Source organism: Macaca thibetana, chromosome 2 (assembly GCF_024542745.1).
Source record: "Macaca thibetana thibetana isolate TM-01 chromosome 2, ASM2454274v1, whole genome shotgun sequence".
Lineage (NCBI taxonomy): Eukaryota > Metazoa > Chordata > Mammalia > Primates > Cercopithecidae > Macaca > Macaca thibetana.
Window position 1 is genome coordinate 175,497,343 of NC_065579.1, and position 18,783 is coordinate 175,516,125.

General features: G+C 36.6%; 2 protein-coding genes across 3 annotated transcripts in view; both read left to right on the forward strand.

The window, feature by feature from the left end:
- Positions 1 to 18,783, forward strand: part of CLDND1 (claudin domain containing 1) — an 871,794-nt gene that overhangs the window by 549,946 nt on the left and 303,065 nt on the right. The gene's annotated exons all lie outside the window — the stretch shown is intronic.
- Positions 1 to 18,783, forward strand: part of DCBLD2 (discoidin, CUB and LCCL domain containing 2) — an 87,752-nt gene that overhangs the window by 35,336 nt on the left and 33,633 nt on the right. For both annotated transcript variants that reach the window (XM_050782050.1, XM_050782051.1), the window contains exon 3: positions 8,564 to 8,701. In XM_050782050.1, the coding sequence (XP_050638007.1) occupies positions 8,564 to 8,701 (138 nt within the window). The remainder of the gene's footprint in view (positions 1 to 8,563; positions 8,702 to 18,783) is intronic.

Genomic DNA, 18,783 nt, shown 5'->3' on the forward strand with positions numbered 1-18,783 from the left:
TTTTAAATGACATGAAAATTGTATGTATTTATGATGTACATTATGTTTTGATATGTGTATACATTGTAGAATGGATCAATCAGACTAATAAATGCATTACTTCACGTACTTAACGTTTTTGTGGTGAGAACACTTAAAAATCTCTTAGCAATTTTTAAGTAAATACACTGTTATACAGTGGTTCTTTTTAACTTATCACTCCTGTATAACTGAGATTTTTGTGTCCCTTGACCAACATCTCTCCAACTCATCCCTCCAACTCCCGCTTCAATCCGTTCTACTCTCTGCTTCTGTGAGTTTGTCTTTTTTAGATTCTACATGTGAGTGAGATCATGTAGCATTTGTCTTTCTATGCCTTGCTTATTTCACTTAACATCATGTCCTCCAGTTTCATCCATATTGTTGCAAATGGCAGGGTTTCTTTTGTTTTTTTAGTATAGGCTGAATAGTACTCTGCTGTGTTCATATACCACATTTCCTTTATCCATTTATCTACTGATGGATATTTCGATTGATTCCATATCTTAGCTATTGTGAATAATGCAGCCGTGAACATGGGAGTGTAGATGTCTTTTCAACATATTGATTTCATTTTCTTTGGATGTGTATACCCAGTAGTAGAATTACTGGACCATTTGGTAGTTCTATTTTTAATTTTTTTGAGGAACTTTCATCCTGGTTTTCATGAACAGCTATACTAATTTAGATTCCCACCAATAGTGTAGAAGGGTACCATTTTCTCCACATTCTTGTCAACACTTATCTTTTGTCTTTTTGATAATAGCCATTCTAGCAAGTGTGAGGTGATATCTCATTGTGGTTTTATTTTCATTTCCTTGGTGTTTAATGGTGCAGAACATTTTTTCATATATCTGTTGGCTATTTGTATAATAGGGGAGGGGATTGTTTTCATAAACTTATTCTGAAAAGTACCTACTTAGGTCTTTGTTCATTTTTAAAGTTATTTGTTTTCTTGCTTTTGAGTTGTTTGACCTCCTCATACGCTTTTGGTATTAACCCCTTACCAGATACATAGTTTGCAGGTGTTTTCTCTTTCTCTGTCTCTTCACTCTGTTGATTGTTTTCTTTGCTATGCAAAAGCATTTTAGTTTGAGGTAATCCTATATGCCTATTTTTTAATATTAATATTTGTTCCATTGCTTTGTGTATTTATTTTTAATACTTATACATCAGTTGAAACTTTTTTGCCATTATATCCCCTTTCATTTCAGCCACATTCTCACCTTTTTACTTTCTAAATATTCTTTTTAGTCTGTTTTTTTTTCTTCTTTTCAACATTCCTTATGTTTTCATTAGAATCTGTAATTCCTTGTGCACTTTATAATGTGGTCTTAATTCGTCATTTTTGGTATACTTTTGTCTTTTCTTGTATTTCTTTCCTGAGGTCAACCAACTCTCATTTCTTTCTGCTTTTTTGTCCATTTCTGCCCCTAGTTTCTGAATTTATGGTTCAAGATATTTTATCATATCCCAAATGTTTGAGGACATTTAATTAAGTTTGGAGTGCTGTGCTGTAGTTTCCTTCTGTCGCTGTTTTTGTAGGGCGTGAGGGTTTTCATAAACTAAATTTTAGGGACTCACATTTTTTGTTTTCTTTTTATACTGTGTATTTTTAAGTAGATTAACATTGTACCTCTGTATTTCTGTGGATAGGGCTTGCAGTTTGCAGCGGTTTATAAGCTTTGTAGCTCATAATAGGCCTCTTCGTTAATGTATTTTTTTTTTCTTCTGAGAGAGACCGTAGTTCGGGAGAGATTGCCTATATATTTGTTGTTTTGTTTTGTTCTTTCAGTATCCTAAATGTTTCCTCTGAGATTTTGAGGCAGATTATTGAGGAATTGACAACTGTCCATTTCTCAACAACATTTAACTGGAGGGAACGTACTCTCCTGTGAGATCCTGGCCCCATCTAAGAATTCCAATTTGTGAGCCTTTTAAGTGGATATTAAAAGATTTTGACATCTCCTAAGTAGTGAAGAGTATATTTTTTCAGAAAAGCTTTAAAGAAATTTCTTGATATTCTATGAATGTCTCATCTGTGATGCTTGGCACCACATCTGGTTTTGCTGAAGTCTTCACATTATTATGACTCATTGCTTTTTGTATTAGCATACTTGGCATGAGAAACTGCCAGCTATACTGAAAGAATCTGTCAACTTAGAGCTAGGACCTTGAATCACTACCTTTTCAAGATGTTTTATTAAGAAATAGAATGTGAAGCTCTCTTCTTTACAGAAGTTGGCTTGTTTTCCAAAAGATAACTCTTAAAGTCTTTACTAAAGTAGAAGTTTCATAAGAGAGAAGGAAAGCCCACTTGGAAAATTTCGATGGAGAATTTTGATATTACCTTATTTTTAGCACATCTGAATGCTATAAATTTTTCTGTCAAGACTGTTTGGTTACCATCGTAGATAGTGGTAAAAACCTATATGCTCTTTTGTCTGAGCTACAGTTCTGAAAGGATTTTAGAGGAGGCAGCTATGCTGATAATCAAAGAAATGCAAAGTTTTAAAACTAAGTACATTTTTTTCTGACTTTTGGATTCATAAAAAAATTAAAATTTTAATGTTATGTTGGTGTGAGTGTAGTAAAACTGACCCTTTTTTATGTTGAAGATGTACGTAAGTACACATTTCTATATGTAGAAGAGGAATCGCTGGGTCGCTGGGTTGCATATTTTCAGCTATAGCAGTTATTGCCAAATGTTTTTGTGGCTGTACTATTTTACACCCTCTACCAGTGTATAAGAGTTCCAGTTACCATTCTCTGCTTTTCTCCACATTAACTGTTCTGGTGTGTGTGTACTGATGGCATGTTATACATAGTTTGCTTTGTATTTCCTTGAGAGCTGATGATGTTGTGCTCTTTTCATACATTTATTATCCATTTGAATATCTTCATTTATAAAGAATCTGTTTACGTTTTCATGCATATTCTCTGTTGGGAGATCCTTTTCTTATTCATTTGTTGGAGTTCTGTATATATTCTGGTAATGGGTTCTTTTTAGGTGTAGTACACATATCTTCTCCACTGCTATGGATTGCCATTTTGCTCCATTATTGTTATCTTGTGATAAATAGACATTAATTTTATGTAGTTTGTGCTTAGTAATTATTTTATGGTTAGTACTTTTTGTGTTCTGTTTAAGGAAGTTTTGCCCATTTCTAGGTCATGAAGCTGTTCTCAAAGTTTTCCACTTAAAGCCTTATTGGATTTGTTTCTACATATATTATCGTCAATCCGTCCAGAATTGATTTTTAGTTGTGTTGTGTGAGGTAGGAGTCAAAGTATCAAGGTACATTTTCCCATGCAGCATTTATTCACTTTAAAATGTGCAGATATCAGATCTGCTGCTTAAGATGAAAAACACCAAAGTAGCTACTTTTCTAAAATCAAGATGTACAATAACTATGATATGTTGTAGAAAAATATAATTTAAAATACTTTTCTAAAACCACTATATTTTAGAAGGAGAGGCAAATTCATTTTTAGTAATATTGCTAAATCCCTTTTAAACCTAGTAAATATCCGTTATGTCCCATTTTAAATATATGCCCAATAGTCTAATTGTTTAAAAAGAAATTAGAGCTATACCTTCCTATCATTATCTTCTGCAGGCAAGTCTTTGCTGAAGCAGCTAAAACTAAGGCTAAATCCAGCCAGAAAGAACAGCTTATTCACAGTATAAGAGAAATGATTATGGGAAGACATTTTAGACATTCAAAAAGAGGACACTCAACAACTCCAAGTCAGGGAGTTAATTTGTACATCTCCACCTCACTCTGGCCCACCAAGCATAAGGCAATGGTCCTCAAAGCCAGACTTTTTAAAGAAACTTTACTGACGGGAGTTATTTAATGATAGCATCTATGGTAAACATTGTCCAGGCACTATAATGGCCTCTTCGGTACCTTAGAGGATTCAACTGTGCATTTGATTTGTCCCACTACACTAAGCTTTCTGAGAGCATTACTGCCTCTCATTCCATCACCGAATCCCCAGTCTACCTGGCTTAGTGCCTGGATATTCAGGGTTTCAATAAATGAGTTCCTTTGAGAATTCCAAATTTTGTTTTTTGAGACCGGAGATGCTCCTATACTAGTAAAAAAAAAAAAAAAAAAAAAAAAAAAAAAACCTGTTTGTAAAGAAGTTTGTAAATTAGAATCTATGCTCTTTAAGCAAGCTTCATTTCCCCCTACTGAAAGTGGACAGAGCTGATGTGCTTTTGTTCTAGCAAGTAACTCTCTGCCCTCTGGTCCATCCTTCTGAGTTGCAGATTCCTAAGGAAAGCATTGTTCCATGGCACACCTCAGCAAGTTGAATGAGCTTCCATTTAATTGAGAACATAAATAAGATTTCTGCAGAAGATTTTATAGTAACAGTATTAACTATACTTCTGGTTTATCAGAGTCAGATGCACTATCTCACCTGTCTTTTGAATACAGAATGTTTCCATTTAACATCTTCTAGAGCTTAATTTATTGCTGTTCATCTACTGTGGTTAATGTGGACATCAGAAGAGGCATGGTGACCATGAGCTCTCTACACTCTATACAAGTGGCTACAAACTCACTGCCAACAGGGTCTAGACAGATGAAATAAAGAAGTGAAATGGCCTAGGCATATGAAGAATAACAGCATAGCTATGATGATAAATGATAGCTGAGCTTCAGGACTGGGGGGCATTGTGGAGTGGTAGGGCTGTGGCAAACTGGAGTGTGACTTTCTTTTTCAAAGGGGATAGCTGCTACTTAAGGACAATCACTTAGAAAACTGGCCTAGATTTCCTTTTTTCCTTGTGATTTTTCAAGAGAAGTTGGAAATTCAGAATGTATGTAAGGTTTCCAGATTTTGAAAACTTTAACACCTAATTTAAACATTTTTGAAGGAGAGTATAGCCCAGAACTGTACAGACCAAGAGGCCTGTGGGCTGATTCGGGTCCTGAGCCATCAATTCTAACTTCTTCTCCATACCTCTATCAGATTCAATTATCCAAAAGCATGATATTCTTGGACTGTACACTAAATTCCTGGTTGTGTTCCGTTTTATTTTGCTTCATAACAAATTATCACAAGCTTAGCAGCTTAAACGAGCACAGTTTTATCATCCCAGTTTCCATGGATCTGAAGTCTGGGCATTGCATGGCATGACTGAATTCTCTGCTCAGGTTCCTACCAGGCCGAAGTTAAGGTGTTAGCTGGGAATATGTTTCTCACCTGGGGCTCACAGTTCTCTTCCAAGTGTTGTTGGTAGAATTCAGTTCATTGCAGTTGTAAAACTGAGGTCCCCATTTTCCTGGTTACTGTTGGCCAGGGACTGCTCTAAGTTTCTAGAGGCCACTTGCAATGACCCTGATAGGCAAGTTGCTACATAGATGTTTGCTTTCTTCCAGGACACCTGGCATGTGTCTCTCTTATTTCCAATTCTGCAACCTGAGAAAACAATGTGCTTTTAATGGGCCTACCTGATTAGTTCAGGCTTACTCAGAAAAATCTTCCTTTTGCCATATATGTAACATAAAAGAAGTTAAAAATAAAACTGACAGGGAATCCTGGTAAGAAATACCCTAGAAGGCCGGGTGCAGTGACTCACACCTGTAATCCCATCACTTTGAGAGGCTGAGGTAGGTGGATCACCACAGGTCAGAAGTTCAAGACCAGCCTGGCCAATATGGTGAGACCATGTCTCTAATAAAAATACAAAAATTAGCCAGGTGTGGTGGTGTGCATCTGTAATCCCAGCTACTTGGGAGGCTGAAACAGGAGAATTACTTGAACCCGGAAGGCAGAGGTTGCAATGAGCCAAGATCACGCCACTGTACTCCAGCCTGGGTGACAGAGCGAGACTCCGTTTGAAAGAGAGAGAGAGAAAGAAAGAGAGAAGGAGAGAAGGAAGTAGGAAAGGAATATCCTAGAAGCATTAAAAGATCACATACTACAGGAAATTTTACAAGTAAACACAGGTTGGAAAAGTTAATCAAGAAAACAACAAGTTACCAGTTTCTTTATCTCCAATATTGCTGGGGAGAAGGGAATAAATTGGTGCAGCCTTTTTGTTGAATTAGATTCCATTTGTCAGTTTTGGCTTTTGTTGCCATTGCTTTTGGTGTTTCGTCATGAAGTCTTTGCCCATGCCTATGTTCTGAATGGTATTGCCTATGTTTTCTTCTAGGGTTTTTATGGTGTTAGGTGTTATACATTAAGTCTTTGATTCATCTTGAGTTAATTTTTTATAAGGTGTAAGGAACGGGCCCAGTTTCAGTTTTCTGCATATGGCCAGCTAGCCAGTTTTCCCAACAGCATTTATTAAATAGGGAACCCTTTCCCCATTGCTTTTGTCAGGTTTGTCAAAGATCAAATGGTTGTAGATATGTGGTGTTATTTCTGAGGCCTCTGTTCTGTTCCAGTGGTCCATATACCCGTTTTGGTACCAGTACCATGCTGTTTTGATTACTGTAGCCTTGTGGTATAATTTGAAGTCAGGTAGCGTCATGCCTTCAGCTTTGTTCTTTTTGCTTAGGATTGTCTTGGCTATGTGGACTCTTTTTTGGTTCCATACGAAATTTAAAGTAGTTTTTTCTAATTCTGTGAAGAAAGTCAATGGTAGCTTGATGTGTATAGCATTGAATCTATATATTTGGGCATTATGGCCATTTTCACAATATTGATTCTATCCATGAGCATGGAATGTTTTTCCATTTGTTTATATTCTCTCTTATTTCCTTAAGCAGTGGTTTGTCCTTGAAGAGGTCCTTCGTGTCCCTTTAAGTTGTATTCCTAGTTATTTTATTCTCTTTGCAGCAATTGTGAATGGGAGTTCACTCATGATTTGGCTGTCTGTCTGTTATTGGTGTATAGGAATGCTTGTGGTTTTTTCACATTGATTTTGTATCCTGAGACTTTGCTGAAGTTGTCTATCAGCTTAAGGAGATTTTGGGCTGAGATAGTGGGATTTTCTAAATATACAGTCATGTCGTCTGCAAACAGAGACAATTTTACTTCCTCTCTTCTTGTTTGAATACCCTTTATTTCTTTCTCTTGACTGATTGCCATGGCCAGAACTTCCAATACCATGTTAATAGGAGTGGTGAGAGAGGGCATCCTTGTCTTGTGCCAGTTTTCAAAGGGAATGCGTCCAGTTTTTGCCCATTCAGTATGATATTGGCTGTGGGTTTGTCATATATAGCTCTTATTGTTTTGAGGTATGCTGATTTTGAACTTTTTACAGCAATTTTATTCCTAAGTTTTTTGACTTTTGTGATGCTATTATGGATGGAGTTTTAAAAATTTCATTTCAGATTGCACTAGCATATATGGAAATGCAGTTGATATTTGTATATGGATCCTGTGACTTAGCTAAGTTTCTTTACTAGTTCTAGTGAGGTTTTGTTTTGTTTTCTTTGTCAATTCCTTAGAATTCTCTACTCATAAAATCAGGTATCATCCTTGAAAATGATTCTTGGAAGTCCACATGACTCTTATTCAAGTGATGTTGCCATAGTTTAAAACATTTTTGAAAGTCCTTATTCAGAATTTCTTACACAAGTTACCAAGCACATAAGAAAATCAGTTTTTATTATTTATTAGTGTATGTCTTGCTTTAATGTCTCTCCTTCTTCTTCCTTTTTATCTTAGTATCTTAGATCTGTACTGAGGATATGTTATTTTTTATAGCCTGTCCAACCTGTGGCCTGCAGGCCACATGTGGCCCAGGACAGCTTTGAATGCGGCCCAACAGAAATTCGTAAACTTTCTTAAAACATTATGAGATTTTTTTGTGATTTATTTTTTGTGTTTGTTTATTGGTTGATTGATTGATTGATTGTGCCCAGCAGCTGTCGTTAGTATTAATGTATTTTATTTGTGGTCCAAGACAATTCTTTTTCCAGTGTGGCCCAGGGAAGCCAAAAGATTGGACACCCTTGTGATAGACATTAAAGGATGGAAGTTAGGCACACAGTTATATATATGCATCTGACATTTAAGGAAAAAGCTGTGGATGGACGGTTAAGCTTGTGCGTTGTCAGATCATAGTTAAAGCCATGGGATGAAATGTGATCACCTAAAGAGATTAACTAGAAATCCAACAACCCTCAGAAGTAAAATTGAGTAGGTCCACAAAAAGGCTTGAGGTGTGACCTGAGGTCAGAATCTAAGGGGGTTTGAGGGAAGCATGTTAAGAATACTGCTAATTAACCATCAGTTCATTTGTGAACCACCTGCCTGGATGAAATATTTTGTTAATTTTTTTTAGTCCCTTATTATTGTTTTTAAAGAGTATATATGTCTTTCACAGGAAATTAATCTCTATAAGTTCACTGATGCATGTACTGCTTTTCCTTTTGAATCATTTGAATAGACATTACTTGTCATTTTTTTCCTCCAGAGTAATATGATTTATAATCATTAAACATTTTAGTCCTTGTTTTATACTAATTTAATAGCCAGCTTGGTATATTATTCTGATTCTGTTATCTACATTGCAAATATTATTGACTTAAAGAGAGTCACAGCAAATAATCTGCTTTTCTTTCATTCCTAGGCAAATACTGTGGTCTGGGGTTGCAAATGAACCATTCAATTGAATCAAAAGGCAATGAAATCACATTGCTGTTCATGAGTGGAATCCATGTTTCTGGACGCGGATTTTTGGCCTCATACTCTGTTATAGATAAACAAGGTAATTTTCACCTTATGCAGTGGCTCCTACAGTTTGTAATTTCTAATAACAAAAATAAAATGCTTTTTTTCAGTAGCTGTTTTCTGAAATTGGAATAGAGCAGAAAGACTGAACAGTTAATAGCATATATATAAATTTGACAAATAAGGTGAGATCAGTTTCAAAGTTCCAAAAATAAAAGTACATGAATGTTACTTTCCTTTCCTTAGTAGAGGAAATACTGCTGAAATACTGATTTTTTTTATTTTTATAAGGTTGGAACACAAACTGTATAACTTTTTTTTTTTTTTTTTGAGACAGAGTTTCTCTCTTATCGCCCAGGCTGGAGTGCAGTGGTGCGATCTCAGCTCAGCGCAACTTCCGCCTCCCGGGTTCAAGTGATTCTCCTGTCCCAGCCTCCCGAGTAGCTGGGATTATAGGCATGCGCCACCATGCCTGGCTAATTTTGTATTTTTAGTAGAGGTGGGGTTTCTCCATGTTGGCCAGGCTGGTCTCGAACTCCTGACCTCAGGTGATCCGCTTGGCTCGGCCTCCCAAAGTGCTGGAATTACAGGTGTGAGCTACTGCACCCAGCCTATAATAACATTTTTAAAATTTATAAATTATTGAAATGTTTTATATCAATTTAAAACGTTATTATTCACAGTTTACTGCTTCATAGTGCTGTGTTAAAGACCATACTACCATTATTTTCAAAGAATAAGATCTCACATCCCCAGGGGTACCTGAGGAGTGCTCAGACAGCATGAAATAAACATGGTGTATTTCTAAATTGCTAATGTTTAGGAGGAAAATGTGGTGTAAAGGGGGAAAATGAAAAACAAGGTTATTCAGGTGCTGGTGAGGTTGTGGGGAAAAAGGAACAGTATACAGTGTTCGTGGGAGTGTCAGTCAGTTCAGCCATTGTGGAAGACAATGTGGTAATTCCTCAAAGACCTAAAGACAGAAATACCATTCAACCCAGCAATCCCATGACTGGATATATACCCAAAGGAATATCAATTATTCTGTCATAAAGACACATGCACGTGTATGTTCATTGCACCACTATTTAATAGCAGAGACTTAGAATCACCTTAAATGCCCATCAGTGATAGACTGGATAAAGAAAGTTTTGTACATACACATCATGGAATACTATTCAGCTATGAAAAAGAACAAGATGTTCTTTACAGGGACATGGATGGAGCTGGAAGCCCTTGTCTTTAGCAGACTAATTAATGCAGGAACAGAAAACCAAATACTGCAGGTGCATGTTCTGACTTATAAGTGGGAGCTAAATTATGAAAACACATGAGGGGAACAACACACACTGGGGATTTTTGGAGGGTGGGAGGTGGGAGAGGATCAGGAAAAATAAATAATGGATACCAGGCTTAATACCTGGATGATAAAATAATCTGTAAAACAAGCCCCCATGACCCAAGCTTACTTGTGTAACAAACCCGCACATGTACCCCAAACTTAAAAGTTTAAAAACAAAAGATTATTAAATAGAATAGAATCCAAAATTTACCTGAATCTCTAAGATAAAATGCAAGACCTGCATGAAATCTCTCATATGTTTTAGCTGCTGTGGGATGTGTTCATTTCCCCCTGCTATGTAGGGGTACCATGATGAGAAAGTTTAAGAAGTGTTGCTAGTATAAGAATATATCAAAACAATCATTTAAATTTTTAAAAGTTGATATTTTGATAGTCAGCATTGAATTAAGTTACCATTTAAAAGTTTAAATTGGCTTTTACTTCATATTGTATGAAATGAGGACATTATCAAGAACCTCCTAATTGTGAGAGTGCTGGGCACTGGGAATTATAGGGGAAAGCAAGTGATTCCTACTCAGCTATGGTGGGTTTTAGATAAACACGATATGTCTTATTGAAAGTTTCATTTAGAAAGTGACAGAGGAGAGAGCTGTTTTGTATGGAGGAACCTGCCTTTCTTTAGTTTATAAGCAATAGGGCAAGGTGTGAAGGCTAACAAAATCTGTCATGGAAAATGAGAAGGAAAATTCATTTGGATGAAATAGTAGAAAAGAACTAGAAACATTATGCCAAATGAACAATTAATATTTTTGACAGAACCAGGAAAACATATACAGTGTGATGTTGTGGAAAGGACTCTAGGTGTCTGTTCCTGGAATCAAAGCTTGCCTCTACCACGTGCTAGCTAGCTAACCTCTGGCCAGTCATTTCACTGCTGTGAGTTGTGAGGACTGAATCTAATAAAAACGTGTACCATTTGTAGGCTCATGGCATAGCAGACACATACAATGTTAGTTTCCCCCCTTCTACCACTGTACACATGCATACACATGTTCCCCACCCCTACCACTGAAAGAGTAATGTAGAGAACACAAGTGAGATGATAATGGATTACCATCCTTTAAGTTTTACTTAAAGTCTTGGGGTTGATAGGTGAGAGGATAGATAATAAAGTTAATTTGCTTGTCATTTTCATTAAGTTTCTTAACCTTAATATCAGGTTAAATTATTTATTTTGATTCGTATTTTTGCTTTTCTCTGTTACTTATCAAGTTGAAAGTTTCTGGAAAATAAGTATCCTCTTTTTAAAAAAAAAAAAAAGTTTCTCACGTTAGATATTTAAATTATGAGGCTTTTTGACCCACAGAAACCTTAATATCCTGCATTAAGTTTACTTAAGAATTGGCTATGACCTCAGATAAAAGAATCAGAATGTTGCGTAGCTTACAAACCTCTGCCAAATTTCAAGTGGCTATATTCTATTTTGGATGAATCTTAGCTTCCAAAGATTTTTGAAACAACCACCTTAATCAGGAATTTCTTTATACTAAAACTTTCAAAGTCATAATCATCTTGGGAAATCCTCATTTAACAGCTCTCTCCTGAAATCTTACTATTTTTTGCATGTCTTTATCCCATCCATCAAGCGTGTGTTTTATCTGAACTAGAATGAATTGGCTGAACTATATTCAGGAGAACACTGGTTGAATTTCTTATTACTTCTTCTTGGGTGGCTTTTTTATCACAATTTCTTATAATGACTCATTCATTTGAAGGTTGCTTGGCTTTGGTTGAGGTCCTCAGTGTATTTTTATCCAGGAAACTTAACTGCCACAATGAATTCCATAAATGTTTTCAAGGAACCTAACTACATGTCTCTAGCCTAGAAGTCTAGTTGAAGATTTAGAGTATTTGGGAATGAAAAGATTGTGAAAAATCTTGCTTCATCAGCTACTTCATTTGTTAGGCTCTCAAGATGACTTGTGTTATAGTATGTATTGTTGATAGAGTCATGATTTTGCGTGAGATAGACTAATTCTCATTACCTTGTGCAAGAGCCCATTGTAAAAATCTATTCCTTTTGATTGCTTATTTCCTGCCCTATATTTGGCACCAAGGAAGCAGCAGTAGATAAGACACAATCATACCTTCATGGGACTTGCAGTATAGGGTTGGAAAAAGACATTAAACGAATACTTAATTGCAATTATAAAATAAAGTATAGTGAAAGAATCAGCAAATGATAGGGGCCAGAGGTGTGTGAGGAGTGGAAGATTGATAAAAAGGCAGAGTTTTCCTGAGGAAGTCACTTTTAAGCTGAGAAGTGAAGGATTGGAGTTTCCAGGCAGACAAGGAAGGAAAAACATTCTACAGAAGGAACAGCAGGTGCAAAAACCTGATGGTGGAGAAGAGCTTTGGGAGAATGGGAAAAGAAAGCCAGAGTAGCTAGAGTAGATTGGGTTGTGGGGTGAGTAGGTTTCATTATTCTGAACCTTATAGAAAAGGTAAGAGTTGGAGTTTTTTCCTAAGAGTAAATGGAAGCTGTTAAGAACAGAGAAGTGGCCGGGCGCGGTGGCTCAAGCCTGTAATCCCAGCACTTTGGGAGGCCGAGACGGGCGGATCACAAGGTCAGGAGATCGAGACCATCCTGGCTAACACGGTGAAACCCCCGTCTCTACTAAAAAATACAAAAAACTAGCCGGGCGAGGTGGCGGGTGCATGTGGTCCCAGCTACTCCGGAGGCTGAGGCAGGAGAATGGCGTAAACCCGGGAGGCGGAGCTCCTGGGCGACAGAGCCAGACTCAGTCTCAAAAAAAAAAAAAAAAAAAAAGAACAGAGAAGTGGTATGACTGGATTTATGTTTTTGTTTATGCAATCTTCCCTGCTCTGTGAAGAGTGGGTCAAATAAAAGTAAGAATAAATGTAGAGAGGCCCATTAAGAGGCTGTCTCAGAAGCCAAAGCAGAGATGATTGAATTAAGAGGTCTCGTTATAAATGTAACTAGAATTATGCCAGTTTGTAAAGACTGTAGAAGTCAGACATATCTTCTACAGGGAACACTTCAATGAATTAGAGTTTATCCTGGTGGAATTTAAGCTCTAGGAAGAGTCTTTGAGCATTAGGAAGCCTCTTGGATGAAGCTCTGAACTACAGTAATGCCCGGGTTGTATCTTGGGCTCTCTATCTGGAGTCCTCTTCCAGTTTCGTTTCTAGTTTTCATTAAATTTTTAATAAAGCTTTTTTTCTCCCTCTCTGCTATTTTTAATGATCTTTGAGCGGTAGTTTTCAGCTGTTTTCATTACCAGTTATCTCTTTCCATTTTCACCTATAAACCTCATTTTTGAAAGATATAGTGAAAGGAAAAGTTCCCATTTCCTCAAGCAATTTGATATGTGGAAATATGAATCAAGACTTCCAACAACTGTGAGAGGACTAATATTTCTACTCTAAAGTAGCATAATCTCAACCAATTTCAACCGTTCCACAGAAGCAGCCACTAAATACTTGCTTATACAAACAGCCACATCTATGTCCTCATAATAGGTATTCTCTCTAATAATCTATTCTCCAGTGAACTATCATAAGTACTGTTAATCAGTTTTCATCTACTGCGGCCAGACTTTCTGAAAATTTGAAGATGTATGTGGACCTTTGTGGTATCTTGGACATTTATATTGGCAATCCCTGTTTAGAAGTTCTATAAAAACTCCTGAGTTACTGCTGGTGTTACTGAGTGAGGCAGAACCTACCACATTAAGGTCCAGACTCAGGTAACTTGGATCTGTTAATTTAGTATAATAATAAATGTGGCCAGGTGTGGTGACTCATGCTTTTATCCCAGCACTTTGGGAGGCCGAGGCAGGTGGATCACCTGAGGTCAGTAGTTTGAGACCAGCCTGGCCAACATGATGAAAACCTGTCTTTACTAAAAATATAAAAAATTAGCCGAGCATGGTGGTGGGTTCCTGTAATCCCAGCTACTCAGGAGGCTGAGGCAGGAGAATCGGTTGTACCTGGGAGGCGGAGGTTGCAGTGAGCCGAGATTGCATTACTGCACTCCAACCTGGGCAGCAAGAATGAAACTCTGCCCCAAAATAATAATAATGATAAATGCTCCTGACATTTTATTCTGAAAAGTAGATTTAAAAACAGCAGTTGTCACTGGAATTGAAAAAATAAAATGAATTTTATAGATGATCTAAATTTCTATTTTTGAATCTGTTCAACAATGACCAGTTTCTAGGAGGAACTGGATATTTCTAGAATGGTTCTGGGTGATGATTTTTTTAAGTTGTAGTTATAAAACAGTGAATTCAGAAGAAATATATACATTTGCATTGAAAGCTTCAAGTCCTTCAAGACAGCATTTGTTCATATGTACCATAATTGGGGTGTGTGTGTGTGTGTGTGTGTGTGTGTGTGTGTGTTTACATGCATGATTGGAAAGTGGTGATCCTGGTATTCTTTTTGGAGAACATGAAGTTGTCACTTAAAAAATAATACTAAATCTGACTACTTTAGATTTCACCAACTCAGAATTTTGTAGTGGTCAGTCTAAAGTTTGCCTTTATTTTGGAGGGGAGACATAGTAAATGGTTTAAAATTTCATGTGAAATAATGTTGATATTAACATACTTCCTAATTGGAACTCATAAACACATGTTCATTCATTGTCTGCCACCCCTTAGAATCTGATGACAGTGCACTTAAGACTTGTGAACCACTGAGCCTGGAAAATATTCCCATTTAACAAGATTATCGTTGCTATATGATGGATTATTTTTAAAATTAACACCAATAGTATAAAAAATATTTGCTGCATTTTTTAACCACATCATTTTTGCAAATATTTGCCATTTTTTCATTCTTACATCAGATTATATCAGTTTGCAAATGAAACATAGGGCTGACTAGATAATTCCTTTCTAGCAGAGTCCAAATTTCTGTAACTGGTTATTTTTTTCCTGCATGGAATGTTTTTGGCTTTGAAAATAGAGTGTGAATTCCTTAGATTGTTTGCCTTCTTAACTGTACAGTAATTTTATAGAATCTGTTTTGTTTCCAGTACTACAGTTGGCTAGGTTCCTATTTGTTATTTTTATATTGGTTTCCGAATTTCGGTTCCTGTATGTGGCAAACATTTTAAAACTCTGATACTGTTAAACTTAGTAAGATTTTATTAATGAAGTTTCAGTTTACATTCCTATCTTTAGGTAATGCTTTTGTTTCCACACAAATGAGTATGTATAATGTTTGTGTGTATAATATAATTAACATGCAGAAGAATATTTGTAGTTTGGTGTGAATTTGTAGAACAAAGGTGCTGATGAACAAAGTGTTACCAATTTTGCAGAGAAAGAAAATTTAACAATCTGTTAAGATGGTGTTAACCCAAAGAGGCAATTCATATTACAGGATAGAGTTTATTCCAAGCTGATAGGTAAACCTGAAGAGCATCTTAATGATTTTAATGTTTTCTATATGTTTAATTTTTTTTGGCATATTAGGAGTGCTGAGAACAGACTACATATATGTTTGTGCTGTCTTGTGCTATACAGTGGCTCTATCCTTCACTGTTGGTAAATACAAATGTATTTATTAGCTTCCTAGATACTATGTAGGTCACAAAATAATTATGCTACATTTTAATGTTTTGTATTCATTTTTTAGTGTATAGAGATTTAGATAAGGAGTTTGATTTGATCCAGTTAACCATATGTAGCTTATAGCCTGTTTGACTACATAGTTTATTGCTTAGGCAACTGAGCTATGCTTTATATTATCCATAAGAAAGCATTAATTATTTTCATCTGAGAAAATTTTTTCCAGGCTTCTACTGTGGACTCTGCTTTCATAGATGACACTGTTATATTCCTAAAAGAAACATGAGGTTTAGTCTCCACTCTCAGTACATAAAAGGAGAGAAGAGGTAAAATACCTAGTATAGTGTCTGTTACTTAGTAAATGTTAATTGGCTCTGAATCACTGTCAATTATGTTGTACTATACTATATATGTGAATTCCTCTTAACAGAATTGCAGATGCTAAAAACCAGTGCAGTAGTTCTATTGCATTCCTTGCAATAGAAGCAAGGAATTAGTCTTAGGACCACACAATAATATTGTCAGAAGAGTTTAGCCAAAGACCAGGCTTATCCTATATCGTTTAGCACCCGAACAGAGTAGCTGTTCATATATCTACGATGCAAGGCTGTTGACAAGATGAGAACTATGAAAGCAAGACTACATATTGTTTAAGGCTCTGGGAAATTGATTATTTCAAGAATTTTAGATCACATAAGAGAGAAGAATGTATAGGTGTACATTTTCTTGTTTCTGCCTGTATTTTCTTACAGTAACTTAGGAATAGTACTTCTAAGCTTTCTTTTTTTAGACAGTCTTGCTCTGTCACCTGGGCTGGAGTGCATTGGTGCTATCTCAGCTCACTGCAACCTCCGCCTCCTGGGTTCAAGCGATTCTCCTGCCCCAGCCTCCCAAGTAGCTGGGACTATAGGCACGCGCCACCACACCTGGCCAATTTTTTGTATTTTTTTTTTTTTTTTTTTTTTTTTTTGGTAGAGACAGGGTTTCAACATGTTAGCCAGGATGGTTTCGATCTCCTGACCTTGTGATCCGCCTGCCTCGGCCTCCCAAAGTGCTGGGATTACAGACATGAGCCACCGTGCCTGGCCACTTACTTGAGTTAGAATAAATATAGGCACTTGAGTTCAACTGTGCGAACATGTTTACAGCAAATATAGTTGGTTACATACCAACTATATTGTGGTAAGTGATGGCTACTGACACTACTGAGGGTCTTTTTCCAATTCAGTCAAGAACACAAAGCAGTATTAATTGAAGGAAAATCTAAATAAATATATTTTGCAACCCTACAATCTCAGAAATAGCCAACACTGTCAATCAAAAATATTTCTATGATAGTAACCAATGTGCTGATATTTTTTGATTCATTTGTTAAAATATATTTTCATGGTATTATATATGGGGCAACATAAGATTTCAGGTTTAAATATTTCATGCAACAGTTAAAAAGTTCTCTACCCTTTGCAGTTATTATGTGTTGAAATTGTTTTTAATTGTACTTACTTTTTTTTAAAAAATGTATGTAAGTAACAATTATGGCAGATAATATAGCTAAGTTTGCGGTTGTCTTAGAAAATCTGATATTGGTGTCTTCAGAAAACCCGACATTCCTCAGACTGTTCTTGATGATTGGCTTGCCGTCACTTTTGTATTCTCTCCTGCTCTTTCTCACAATCACATTATCCTGCCTTCAGAGCCCCATCTGAGATCTGCCTCCTGGACAGCCCTCTAGGATTAGGGAAGGCAGGTAATGGGGAAGGATAGAAACTCTTCTTATAGATACTATGGTTACACTTCCTTTGGGTTAAACTCTACTGTGAAGACTAGTGTATATTCAACACTGAAGATGCTCTTTTGGGGGCTACACAGAAAAAGAGGGAATGCCAGTTTGCTTCAGCAGAATCCCTGAGGGCATTCTATTTACTACTGCCATCGCTGTTATCCACAATACCCAAATGAAGTGTACCATATATGTGATACTTTGTGCAGTAATGTGTTACTGTCATTTGTATGTATTGGTTGATTAAAATTACCAGAATAAAATTCTATGCAGAGGCTGTCAGTTTAAAATGTAGCACATACCAGGCACAGTGGCTCACACATGTCTCCTCAACACTTTGGGAGGGTGAGGTGGGAGGATCGCTTGAGGCTGGGAGTTCCAGACCAGCCACGTAGTGAGACCCCCATCTTTACCAACAATTTAAATAATTAGTTGGGTGTGGTGGCACACGCCTGTAGTTTTAGCTACTTGGGAGGCTGAGGTGGGAGGATTGCTTGAGACCAGGAACTTGAGGCTGCAGTGAGCTAGGATCTTGCCACTGCACTCTAGCCTGGGTGACAGAGCGAGGAAAAAGAAATGTAAATTATATACTGCCCTGTACTTTGAACATATTTGATATTTCTAGTATTATAGGACACATTAAAGTGGATCCAGCAAGATAAGTGTTTTCTCAGTATTTATTATAATCTAAGCACTTCACATGTAAGTTAAAAGTTCATCTTTTAAGTTGCTCAGTCCAGAAAGTTTAGTGTATCTTTGACTCCTCTTTTTTTCTCAAACTTCATATTCACCTGCCAGTTCTTCTAATATGTATGTACATATACCAGAATCTGACTACATCTTAACAGCTCTACTACTACCACTCTATTTCAGGTTCCAACTTTTACATCAATTATGGCAATAAATTTCTTACCTTTATTTTTGCCCTTTCTCCCCTTCAGTCTACTCTGAATTCAGTAATCAGTGTGATCTTACTAAATTGAGTTTCATCTCACTCTACCAACTATCCTTATCTCCAAGATGCTCTAGCATTCAGCTTCCCATTACTCACCTGACTTCATCTTTTACTTGTCTACTGTGGCCTCAAACATGCTGAGCACATTTCCACACAGGGCCTTTGATTCCCACTGCCTATTCTCAGATTCAAATACGTTACACCTTACTCCTTCACCTATGTTAGAATTTTACTTAAATGTCATCTTCACAATGATGCCTGATCTGACCACTGTACTTAAAATTGTAACTCCCTAACTTTTTAAAACTTCCTTGTTCTCATTATTTTTCTAAAGTACAATACACATTGTAACACAGTATTTTTTTCTTATTAACATTATCTATTTTCTTCTACCTCCCCCCACTCCACCCAGAGGGTATATTCCCTATAAGAAGGAATTTTTATCTGATTGTTGTTTGTTTTATCTCTGGTGCCTAGA